General features: G+C 38.3%; 2 protein-coding genes across 2 annotated transcripts; one reads left to right on the top strand and one right to left on the bottom strand.

Moving 5' to 3' along the window:
- Window positions 1-1,606: 1,606 nt before the first annotated feature.
- On the bottom strand, window positions 1,607-7,555 carry LOC101156971. The gene is made up of 12 exons (XM_004070012.3): window positions 7,222-7,555; window positions 6,221-6,805; window positions 5,862-5,921; window positions 5,704-5,756; window positions 5,477-5,621; window positions 5,029-5,384; window positions 4,737-4,965; window positions 4,530-4,647; window positions 2,360-2,471; window positions 2,164-2,275; window positions 1,961-2,073; window positions 1,607-1,869 (listed from the first exon to the last, which is right to left on the bottom strand). Exons 2-12 carry the CDS (start codon window positions 6,794-6,796, stop codon window positions 1,800-1,802), a joined length of 1,944 nt encoding a protein of 647 aa, XP_004070060.1. The 5' UTR covers window positions 6,797-6,805; window positions 7,222-7,555; the 3' UTR covers window positions 1,607-1,799.
- A 2,538-nt stretch (window positions 7,556-10,093) lies between these two features.
- On the top strand, window positions 10,094-12,106 carry LOC101156734 (cholesterol 25-hydroxylase-like protein 1, member 2). The gene has a single exon (XM_004070011.4). It carries the CDS (start codon window positions 11,000-11,002, stop codon window positions 11,849-11,851), a length of 852 nt encoding a protein of 283 aa, XP_004070059.1. The 5' UTR covers window positions 10,094-10,999; the 3' UTR covers window positions 11,852-12,106.
- Window positions 12,107-13,168: the final 1,062 nt, after the last annotated feature.

The raw sequence follows: 13,168 nt of genomic DNA, 5'->3' as shown, positions 1-13,168 counted from the left end.
TTTGTTTTGTTTGCAGACAACATTTTCTTTTTTTTACCTTTCTTAAGCACCGTGTTATCATAATCAGTTGTAAAGTGTTTTCTTTTGTCTACACCCACGCAGCATGTCATGCATTGGGGTCATTGGGAGGTCAGGAACCTTGGCCAATAACACGTCAACATTTTTGTTGTTACCTTCTGAGCAAAAGTCATCCAAAACCAGATTAAGTTTCACCAGTTATGCAAGACGCACCATCTCAGATGAAGAAACAAATTCAAAATATGATACCACCACCAAAACATACAGATAAGGTCACAGATGTTAATGTTTCTTTTATTTCAACACCTATTCTGAGTTTTTGTTTCCAGTCCATCAACAATTAGTTTTCCCAAGACATCAAGCTTTTCAAGTTGATTACATTTCTGCTTTTGCAAAAAGTTTCATTGTCTTATCTTATACACCAGAGATCCTCAATGTTGTTGAGAAATAAACTGTGGAACAAACAGTCTCTAAACTAAAATAGGCTTTTTTTTGTTATGATCAGAAAAAATGTTAATGATTGGCCTACATAATGTTTTCTTTTATCCCGCCTGATATCGTAATAGATAAACATATTCACCAATTTATCCTGTACAGGAAGTACTGAATTTTGTTACTGGTACTATACTTTATCAATTAAAACAAGAATTTTGGTCAATAAATAACTTGAAATTAGGTTTAAAAAATTAATGTTAAATAAAAGTTGAGCCTGTTGCTTGGAATTATTTCAGAACTGTAAAACAGATATGTGTTTGGCTCAAACTTCAAGAGAAGTTTTTGAGTCAGATCAGACAAATTTCACAGTTCCATATTTTTAAAACTAAACATTTTTTTCTCAGTTTGCAGGATTACCAATTGTTCCTAGTCTCTAATCTAGAATGAGGGCAGAGCTCCTCTTTTGTGGAATCAGTCTTTTTGGCAGACACAATCTCCACATTTATGACTAAACTTTAAATCTAACTCTTTGATAAAGCTTATAGGTAATGATAGTGCAGGTGAGCCTTAGGTAATGTTTTCAGTGTTGTTAAAAAAGGCTTTGCCTCTTGAAGGCCTTGTAATATTTATGGACAGACTTAAAACCACTACTCTTCATATTTAAGGACATCCCCACAAGCCCTATCTTTTCAAAATAAGAGAAGTACTTTAGTTGCAAAATCTTTTTCAAAAGACCTTTCTTGCTTTCTTACCTTTGCATGTGTACATCTGTACTGCAGTCACAAACTTTCATGTTGTCTGTCTCCATCTTGCTGTTATTGCTGCTCTAACAAACATTTGTCTTCACAGACATCACAGTGATTTTGAGTTTGTCCGTCTTCATCTTTTCTCTCAGTGCAGTTACCAGCCTGTATTTTGTTTGATATCAGATATTCTAGTAGTTTTATCCCTGACTGCTCTCGTTCTCTGATTGCAGCAATGAATATAATCATTTAGTTTTTTAAACAGATGTTCCAGGGATTTGAGTTTGTCCATTTTCATTCTTTGTGCATTTTCTTGTTGTAGCAATTACTAATATGTATGTTCCAGAGATTTAGATCTGAAAATTTCTTATAAACATTACTTACTTATAGAATAGACAAAACAAGCTGAATGATCAAGAGAAGATGCTTTATTTTTAAATTCATTTCTCAGTCATGTATTCAGTCTCATTTCAAAGGCACCAGGGATCTACCCAATAGATGATTGGAGGATGATCTAAATGTGAAAATCTGTAAATTAAAACTATTTACAATTCTGGAATTATTGTTGACTAAATAAAACCCAGCAGATTTCTTCTTTAACAGTTACTTCTTCTCGCTGGATGCCTTCTTTGAAACCGTTTTGTTGGTGTTGGCATATTTTTTTGGATCATTTCTAAGGAGAAAAACAGAACAAATTTTTTTTTAGATTTCAGGCGCCAGAGGCTATTGTCACATGAACCAAACTACGGTGATTGGATATGAACCTGCTCATTTTTGATTTGTTTCTGCATCCTAGTCCTCCCTCCCAGTGATTGGTGCGTGTGCCTCTGGTCATCATGCTCCCACAGGTGACACATGGCTTTCCGTTGCAGTATGGCTGCAGCATTAAACAGACATATGAATTAAAGTGACAGATTCATCTCATTCAATTAGCAGATGAGCTTCATTGGTAAAAATGATGGTCAACCTGTTCTTTGGCACAGAAGCCACAGAGCATCCTCGTGGCGAGCTCCATGGGGTGGTCTTGATTCTCATCGTGGCACACATCGCAAGGGTATGCCCGGCCGCAACAAGGAAACCTGAAAACAAGCATTTAATTACTTTTTTTTTCAAAACTTTAACTTATATCCAATACTAAAGCTCTAAAATGAGAGATGTCCCACCTCAGCCAGCGATGGCTCTGTTTGTAATGTTTGCATGTTCCTTTGTCTGGGAGTGGCTTCCCCTTTTCTACAGCTGGATCTCTAATATTCTTGAAATTAACAGTAGTGGAACCTGGACAGACACAAAAACAGATGTCAGGGGAAAAAAAGTAACATCCTTTATACGATTAAGTTTTTTAAGTGCAACAGTTTGGTTTCCTGATGTTGTACACAAACAATGAACACGAAGACTGAATATGGTTAAAGTGAGATAAATGTAGAACATATACATTACACCTTGACAGGATTTGTGAACAATAATCCGAGTTATTGTGCAATTTTAAAACAAGAGAGTTTAATAGAAGTAAAAAAAAATAATACCGGTAATAATAAAAAGTACTCCAAATTCTATTGTGTTAAAGACTTCAGTGGTTTGGCTTAGTTTCTTTACAAAAAAAAACAAATCACATACTAATACATAGTTTTTATGTATTTATTCTAAAGTAGAAAGGCTTGTGAGCTTGGAATAAAAAAAATAAAAAAGCCAAATAAACAAATCTGTAATTTCATTCAACATTATGTCTAAATACAAAAACCTTTGAAAGAACTAAGAGCGTATTTCCTGAAGTCTGGCTGTAAAGCCAAGTGGGCCAGCCTAGGTGGCGTGAAATCTCAAGCCCAGACTAATCCATCTGGAACTGGCTGTATGTGGGCTATGACCCCATTCATTTCAGAAATGAGTTTGATTTGACTCCAGTGTTTGCTCTAGGAAAGGCTGACGGCTGTCCCCCTATGTTATCCACCCATGTGACTCTTCTCTGGTAAAGAATTAACTCCCAAATAATGGACAGTAATGTACATGTATGTATGTATACATTGCCAAGAAACTATTGAATGTTGTGCTTTTTTAGTTATATTAACTGATACGCCCTTGATCATAGGTGTTTGATTAGGTCAGAGGTCAGCAACCTGAGGCTCCAGAGCCACATGTCGCTTTTTTATCTCTTAGCTTTGAACCAAAGTCCTAATGCTTTGAATAATAATAGGTTTGTTAGTTAACTCAGGTGGTCTTATTTTAGAAAAAAAAAAAAATTGCATTTTTTTTATTTTTAACCATTTAATTACATTTAATTAAAAGGCTTAGAGTGCTTTACCATTTCTTCAAGATCAACAGGTCTTGTCATGATCCGGCTAAATTTATGTCAATCGTATTAATAATAAAGCACTGTCTGATGATTTTTTACTTTTTTGTATAACACTCTCAGAGAAACTCTGGGTTATAAACTGACACATTTCTTAAAAACACCAGACTTAATTATAAAACAGACAAAACACGCTGAAAACACGCTTTATTTCTAACAAAGCAAATTGATGGTAAAAAGCTGTCATCTATTGTCAAAGCTGTTTATTATTAGAGTAAATTTTAAAAGCATTTTCCTGTCTTTTGCTGCACAATAGTGTCTAGTTGGTATTCTGAGGCAAGGTACTCAAAGGTATATAATTGTATTATAAGTAAATCTGCTTCAGCAGGAGGATCTTCTTTGACAGTCTTTTATTTTGAAAGAAACTTGTATGTGCTGCTGTCAAAAGTAAAATAAGTTTAAATTGTTTTATATAGAAAAATATAATTCAATTACTAAAAGTATTTAAAACCTACAATTTACAAATAAATGGCTTAATGGTCACACAAGCATAAAAAGCATTTTTCTAAACAGTGAAGTGAGACTCTCTTAGTTTTTGTCAGTATGAAACTGCCTACATGGTTCTTTTAGCGTTAAAGGTTGCAGACCAACTATGTTAGATGTAGCTGCCTTGTTTTATGTAAAAATCAACATATTTTTTACTAAATAACACAAAAGCTACCACTTTTTAAAAATACTTTGGCCTTACTTTCAGTGTTTATTAATAAATATATAATAAAATGGAACAAAATAGCAAGTCAGAGACTGAATTGATTAAATGTTTTTAAGAATGGGTCAAAAACAAATTGACATGGAAAATTGTGGGTATAAAACACACAAAAGTCGATTTTTTTGCCTAGCGTCATTTCAGATAATATTATGTCAGACAAACTGCGAGTAATCCGACTACACACTCACTCCTGCTTTTAATCCAACTGGGGCAGCCTCGGTGTCATGAAATCCTAAGCCTAGCCTGATCCATTTGGAAACAAGTATAACTTGGCTCTGACCTGCTTTGTTAGAGGTGCGAGGCTGAATGTACTGAAATCTTGCGCTTTCAGCCAGAATGCTGAGCTTGCTGTGACAATGTTCACAGTTAAGCTCCCTTGTTTGTCCATAGATAAGATTCTGTGGAATAACAAAGAGAGTTTTCTCAGGTTAGTGCCTTTTCAAATCTAGCTTAGGTTGTGTTGGTTTGCATTTCCGTCTTTTGTCACCTCCACGGGCATCTCTTGAGAGCAGGCGAGGCATCCCACTATGAGCCTGCAGTCCTTAAGTATGAGGTCAGCAGGGGTAGTGTTGTGGAGGTCCAGATAGCCCAGGACATTACAGTAATGGTGGAGCATGCAGGGCCTGAACGCAGCATTTATGCTTGCATTGCACTTTTCGCACTGAGCTGCACATGATGTCCTTCCAGTGAGCGCCAGCTCTGCAGTCACCTTACACCTGCACACAACCAAAACAGCTTCATATCAAAGAGTCGGGTCTTTTAAATGTTTTCTTTCTTACCGATTACACTGCAGGCTAACAGTTATCTGCTGAGCTGCTACAGTGGCAGTGTTCTCTCCCAGGCTGAGTCCCAGAAGCTTCACCTCTGTTCCTCTGCGAGGGTCGCTGATCTTAATGTTCTCCACCAAACGACTGGCCTCCTCCTCCTGCTGCTGATCGTCCTCAAAACACTGACCTTCCTGCTGCGATGACTGCTCTTGAGTTATCAGTTCTCCATCTCCTGCATTGCACACCTCTTCATCGCAATGTGCGGCGGCAGAATCGGTTCCTTGGCCGGATTTTTCACATGACTGCTGGAGCTCCTGATAGGGTATGAACTGTAGTCCAGCTTTTTGTAAATCCACATCCTTTTTTAACTGTAATAAAAAAGAGAAATGAAGAAAAAAAAAAGGATTATATATATGTTGACTTTTCTTTATTACAACAGGAAACGAAAACGCCGCCTTACTTCCCTGGCGCCTTCGGTGAACAGTCTTTCCAAGCTGCGATCCAGCCAGCGGAGAAAAGGCCGGAAAAGCAGCTCGACTTTTCCCAGCAGCTGATTGGTCGCATGCTTCGCTTGAAGCCACTCTATGGATGCGTCCTGAACATGTCTGCAGATCATCACATTGGTTGAGACAAATGTGACATTGGCTCATGCAGATGACACAGACAGAAAACCACTTTTGCTCTTACTTTGCCATTACTGGTGGTAGTTCCTGGTCCAAAGGTATTTCCAGGCTGAAAATCTGCGAGAAGATTAATGCAGGCCATGAGGGATTATAATGCTTGCCACATTAAACACATAACAGACAAAACATACTAGACATAATTCTAAAAACTGTGGTATTCACCTCAAGGGGGTAGTTATCCGGGAATCTCACCATAATGTCGAGTTCTTTCAGATCAAAAGGCTGCGAGCAAAGAGCAAAGTGATTTACATAAGTTGCAAGAGTTCACGAAACTGGTTTTTAAATTAATGTAAAAAAAGAACTAGAATAAGTCAATACGGTAGTTATTATAAATGTAACTTGTATTTTTCTCCCATTTTTAGGGTTCAAACTCTGTAGGCGTCTATTAAAAGCTTTTCACTACAATCAAGCTCAATATTGATATAATAGCAAGGAGGTTTACCATCGCTGATGTGTTATTAAAAGAGGATGTGTGCGTGCATTTTTACACATAAGTGGGTTAACAAAGGAGGACTGTTTACCCAGTCTGGATCAGTGGCCTCAACAGTCATCCTGTAATACGTCACTTTGCCATCACTTCGTTCCTGAATAATCAGCTGCTCTTTAGGAAACCGCTTCTGCAGCTGCTTGATCTCCGTGTCTCGCAGCTGGTTGGCCCTCTCCTCCGTCACGTCACACAGTTTCACCTCCTGGGGACCACTGGGGTAAGTCGCTGGAGGGCACCTCGGGGCGGCTTTGGTGGGGTTGCCGGGAACCAGCGTGACATCCTCTGGAGGGAACTGGAGCGGATGCCAGAAGCGACATCGTTCCTCCATAGCACAGTGACCTGACAGAAAGTAACGACAAGGCCGGCGGCCGGCGGAGACAGACGCCCTGGAGCTGCTCGACAGCTGACTGCCCTCATGTTCTCCTACCCCTCTGGAGTCTAGAGGCCCTTCACCCACGTTTTTAGTAGAAGCTCTGGTGTTATCACTTATGTGAAGGAATTTGCATTTCTTCCCAAAATTGCAGTGTCGTCCTTGGGAGAAGAAGCGACACACCTGCTGTGATTGAGGAACTGGCTTAGACTCGGCCATCTCTCCTGCAGAGCTCTCCATGTTCAGGGCCTGAAAAAGAAACACTTCTGCTGACTCACTGAAAACTGATTCCACTTCTCCTTTAATCAACACTGAAATACAACAAGATTAAAAAACAGAAAACTGTCACAAAATGAGAGTAACAAAATCCTAAATGTGTTCCTGACATGTTTCCCTTTTGAGCGACAAAATAAAAATAGTTTTTATTTCTGGGGGGATCTCTACTCTAGTGTTTCAAAAAATATCACCTCAGAGGCCTCACGTGACCAATATTTGGAGATTTTCTTAAGTTAAAACAAATAAACAGATAAATAAAAACTGTATTAAACATTGCTACCAACCACCTTGATTTAACATGTTTGTCGATGCTGTCTGCTCTGGAAGTTAGCAAACATACCTGATGAGTTACTAAAGTGAGGAAAACGTTTGTGTAAAGACTTCATTACCTCAAATGTCTACGGAGATCAAATGTAGCTTTATTCCTATTAGTGGGTACAGGAAGTTTGATTAAAAAAAGGTAAATATTTAAAAAATGAGAGATCGGCTACACAACGCTCACTCAATGCTAAAAAAAAAAGGTCGCAGCAGCAGTTTCTTAAGGCTCTATGCGCTAAGTTCTTAGTGAAACATGATGAAACATAAACGTTTTAGGGTTTCGCAAATTTCCCCTTTACTCCTACTAACACTGACGACACAAGTAAATCAATAACTAGTTTATTTGTTTTAATTTTGCGAGCATTTCCCTGTCGAGGTAATGTAACGTCGGTGTGACAACCGCGCCCTCTAGTGGCGTGGCGGTCGTACTTGCGTTTATCGCTGTCACAAATGGTGAGCAGATGGAAAATTAAAGTTTGGGTTAATAGTGTCTTCAAACTCTTTAAATCAATAAAATAATGTATTTGTTTATTTTTTTGCATCTTTTCTGTCATTTTTCAAATTAAATTATTTGGAAATCCTGCACAACTGGCTACATCTGAGTTCCTGAAACAGCACAATTGGTTAATTTCCACAGAACTTTTTGGTAGATTTTGCTTCTTCTATACATTTAAAAAAGTTATTACCCAGCAATGAAAAGAGCTGTACATTTTAGCTGGTTTAAAGCTGTTTCCCTACTGTAAACCTCAATAATATGGCTTGCTGCAAAAAGATTGCCACAAGCAGAAAGTTGGAAAAGTTAAAAGCAAAAGCGGATCTGAAGAAATGATCTGAGTGCTGGGTAAAAATGTTATACCTTGTTTAGTTTAATACAACAAGATGTTCTACTTAACCATGAAATCCAGCATACTGTAATTTGGAAAAATCTAATTAGGGTGATGATAACATTTTTTTAATTCCAGACCATTGGAGGAAAAGATGATAGGATAAAAAATGTCACATGATGACTGCCTTTGTACTGTTTCTTCCATTCGTGTGCCCAGCATGTTCACTTGTGTATGTGACTGCATGTTTCCCATTTCACTGGATCTTTCTCCAAGGCTGTTCTCAGCATCTTGGAAGCTGTGTTCTTGCTCCTCTCTGTGTTCTCATTCACCTTGCATTAAAAAAAATAGGAAAATTGCAGCATAACTTATTACAGAAATGGAGAGTAAGCAAAGACACAAACCTCAATTTAACATTTTAATTTCAACAACTTTTTCCAATTGACTTGGTTTCCTTTCACACACTGCACTTTTGGAAGCAGCCCAAACCAACTATGCCAAGCAGTTTCAACAGCTGATTGATTAAAGCACTAGCAAAGAGCCATGACCAGAAAAAATAAATAAGAAAATTAGAAATCTACTATTTACTAATGAGCACCCTCGTCTCCTTGCTGAACCAAAAAAAAACTGTTTGCAACATTAGCATGAGATTCCTTAGATTTGTACGCTCTTGAATTCAGGAAATATTGCTATCTTGCTTATCGATATGGCTGCTGCACACCCCATCTTTTTTGTGATTGGCAGACGATATTTCTGGCAGCCCACACTCTGGTCCTCCAACTGTATGATGTTAGAGAGATTTACTGAGTCGTGTCTGAGCAAAAATATTACAATTGTGAAAGCATTACAGCAGAAAATCATTGGCGTTATAAGAGCCCTGTATTTTCATGTCACACGGTAAACGGTTGAAATAAAGTCACATGATTATTTGAACTGTAGGTTTAGTATAGAAGTAACAGAAATGTAAATTTTCAGCTTACTTTGGAATTTTAGTTAGGATTAAAAACATTTTTTGTTTAATTGCGTCTCAAATTGTGCTTGCTATCATGTCTGCTTATGCAAATGACTTATGTACTCCGGTGACCTAACTATTTTTTTAGCCTTTTTCTCAAAGTACAAAGTACTTCCTCTTCTTGGCGACTGCAAAGTCTTTGCCGTGGTGACACACAAGACTTTTCGGCCCAACAAACACAAACGGGATCCCGTTGAAGTCTATAGATGGCATTCGCCTCCAGTCCATTGCCAGTGATCTCAGATCACAGGTGATGGCTGCCAGCCTGCAAAAGGAAATGCAGCAGGTCGGTAAACAACTAATCCACAAGCTCATAACTGACTATTTGTCCTGAAAGAAAGCACAAATTCACTCCATTGCCTCCAGCCTATAAGTCTATTTAATATGATTTTACTGAAAACATTGTCAAAGGTTTGTTTGTTTTTCACATACGATACATTCTGGACATTTATTAAAAGTGTGCTGTAGGTCTTCAGGTCTTTTGGTTTAACATTTTTGATTGAAAGTTGGGGCCTCATAAAATAAAATAAAAATGAATTAAATTAAATTTCAAGAAATAAATAAGAAGTAAGGTGCAAATCCATGCTTAGGGGAAAAACAGTTTTATCACCCCACTTGTGTTTTATAGATGTGTGATGTGTAATAAATGTGTGGCACGAAATATTAAATCTATAGCCACATTGGAAACCACATTAAGTAAAAGCAAAACAAGGTTGTCCAACCTCTGGATAACAGACATTTTAAACACGCGATTAGTGATGGGTCCGGCAACACCGACGCGTCAGCTCAAGTTTCTAGCTCATTAGTGAAACCCAGTGTCGGTGCACGTATCGCTTACGGAGAAGTCACGTGACCGGTACAGCCACTGTGTCGGTGTGTCACTGATGAGCCAACAAGGACGCGCGTCAACCAAGCAGTGTTGCCAGATTCTGCGGGTTTCCACCCAAATGGGGGGTTTGAATTTGCCGAGAAAAATTGATTTGGGGGGTTTCGCGTCAATTTGGCGGGGTTTAGTTAGTTTCCAAGTAATCCAAGAAGCTATCTTTCATTTTTGAAAGATATTTTATTTTGAAAAATTACCGGATCTTCCCGGTTATATTGCTGTCACGTGGGTGCTAAATCAGTCCACCAGTGAGTTTAACAGAGTAGGGGAATTTATTTATGCCTCGGATGGCCAGCTTCCAGCTGTTGAAAGCTGATTCATCTACTATCATAGTTTAAAAAAGACTAGTTGCACCATTGCACTCGGGCTTTGATCACGTGATGTAAACAGTCCGCAATCAGGCTGTGGATCAACAGGCGTTACATCGCCCTCTGCCGTTTGGGAGGACACAATGGCGGCAAGGGAGCTTTATTTGTGCTGCACTTTTTGCACCCAGAAGCATTTCAAAGCGCTTTACTGACGTTCAAAAGCAGGCAAAAGAAATGTGAAAAGTTAAACAAAAATATAAAACGTTCTTGCTGATTTTTATATAGTTGAGACAGAAGTTGTGCACATTGTTGTTACAAGAACAGGTAGGCAATGCTCCTTTTACATTGGAAGCCAACTGTGGAACTAGAACAATAGCAAGAAAGTAAATAAAAAACAGATTGACTAAAGATACTGAAAGAACTTTTACAGAATACTGCAGTTTTCTTTAGATTTGATCCTTATAGTCCTTGAAAAATGTTTAATTATATTCAAAGTGGTATTTTCACACTTAGGCAACTCTTCTTTTTTGTCTTGTCAGCTTTTTAATCCTGGTTTTGTGTGTCTTAGAAAAAGTTTACTCTCTTGATCTTGATAGGGAGTGCCTTTTAAATTTTAAGGAACCGTTATTCAGTGAAGAGAAGGATAAATAATCTATCACTCGTGAAAAACAGTTGATGAATTATTTGTTGGGTCCGGCCGTCACTTGATGCTACAACAGAAGCTCAGCTTTAGACTGGCTTGAGTGTTAAGCAAAGCTGCTTTTCTAACTAAAGCATAAAGAAACTTTAAAATATTTGTTATTTTGGGAATTTGGTTCTGGGATGGAGCTTGCAAAAAGCTGTGTGGATATTTGGATCCGTTCCTTTGGGAGTTGCTCTCTGCTGCAGCCTCTGTGGGACAGCCTGAGGCTCAACTACAAAGATTATTTGAGATCTCCACTTTTTCCAGTGGCACTGACCGTGTCATCCTATTTTGTCTTTTGCCTACCTTTCCTTGCCTGTGACATCATGGGGGACAAGTGGGTATGGATCCAGCAATTCAAGATTCAACCAAGCCGTCGGCCAACAGCATCTTCAATGCTGCACTGCGCTTCTGTCACATTGTACAACCACATGTTTCTTGTGCTCCCTGCATCGGTGGCCCAGTGGGTATGGAGGCCACCGGTGGACCTACCAGACCAGGCTCCATCGCTCTTGGATTTGCTTTCCGGGGTTTTAGGCAATCTCCTGTTATTCGACTTTCAGTACTACATTTGGCACCTGCTCCATCACAAGATCCGCTGGCTCTATGTCACCTTCCACGCCATCCACCACCAGTACTCTTCGCCATTTGCTCTCGCCACCCAGTGTTTGAGTGGTTGGGAGCTGATCACAGTGGGATTTTGGACCACCCTTAATCCAATAATCCTAAAATCCCATCTACTCACCACATGGGCCTTCATGGTTTTCCATGTGTATGTGTCCATAGAGGACCACTGTGGATATGATTTTCCCTGGTCTACAACACATCTGTTTCCATGTGGCATCTATGGAGGCGCCAGCAAGCATGATGTGCACCACCAGAAACCCAACACCAACTTTGCTCCACACTTCAGTCACTGGGACATAGTATTTGGCACACATAGTGGCAGTTTTCCTTCTTCTTCAGAAAAGGATAAAGATAACTCCAGTTAGACATCAACCAAACAATCAAAAGGCTGTGCTTAATTATACCTTTGCATGAAGTAATGTCTATAACCATAACATCTGAGTGGATCTTTTATTTACTTTTACAGTTAGAGTATAAATGCTTGCTTGCATCTGTTTGTCAGCATGTTTGCTGTCTTGATTAAAGCTTATAGTATATCACTCACAATGCATTATTTGAATTTGCTGAATTGGTCTCTCTCAGCTTCCTTCTTAAATGTTAGATGGAAATAAATGATCTAAGACATATGGAGGACTTATTGTTTAATCAATTTTTGGATTTGCTCTTCTACTAAAAGTCATGCAGTGATCTCACTACTTTCTCTTCTTCAATAAAAACAGCCACCTCTTATTTTAGTTTTAAACTTTAAAATGTGCTTTCTTAAAAGTTACAGATCTTTTAAATGTTTATTATTTTATAAAAGATAGACTCTTTCACTTTATTTTTTTTTTATGAGTGGCTGCAGTTTTCAGAAATTTTGAAAACCCCTTAAAGGAAGATAAATGAATGATTGAATGAATGAAGCTTTATTTATATAGCACTTTACAACACCTTCAGGGTTCCAAAGTGCTACACAATAAAAAGAAGACAGAAGAAAGTTTAAAATGAGGGAAATTAAAAATAAAATGAAAAACAGCATAACATTACAAAAAGCAGTCAGCAAAAAAAGGCTTTATAGAGAAATAAGAATGCAATAAAAATGAATAAAAGAAAGTAAAATGCCACCGACTTCAGAACATTAAAAGTCATTCTAAAAAGGTAAGTTTTTAATTGACATTTAAAGCTGGTAAGGTCAGATATGCCAGTTCTGCCATAATGTTATTCCATAACTGGGTGCCAGCAATTTTTACCCCAGTGTTTCTGTCGTGACCATGGCACATGTGTGAAAGCAGATGCAATAACTCCAGAGCTTGAAGAAGTCTTGATAAGATTCCAAAGTCCCGGCCCTATCAAAAGCTTCCTTTAGAATTTTAGCAGGAATCACATCAAGGCAGCAGTTTGTGGGTTTGAGTGATTTGACAATTTGTAAAAGAAAATCAACTCGAAATGTTCAAACACATAAGAAACAACTATTGATAAGTCTCTGTTAACAACTGGAGTTGAGGTCTGTCTGACAGAATCCCCTTTATCAATAAAAAATGTTAGAAAATTCTCACAGGAGGTCTGTGATGGCTGAAGATTTATAAGTTTTAATTGCATTAAACAACACTCTTGGACGGTGATTGTTGGTGGAGATGAAGTCCGGAAAATACAGTGCATTGACCTCTTTGATGCAGTTTTAATATTCAGGGGGTCTCGTAAGA

Source organism: Oryzias latipes, chromosome 6, assembly GCF_002234675.1.
Source record: "Oryzias latipes chromosome 6, ASM223467v1".
NCBI lineage: Eukaryota > Metazoa > Chordata > Actinopteri > Beloniformes > Adrianichthyidae > Oryzias > Oryzias latipes.
The sequence above is the reverse complement of the archived record's forward strand: the minus strand, read 5'-3'. Positions and strand labels throughout refer to the sequence as shown.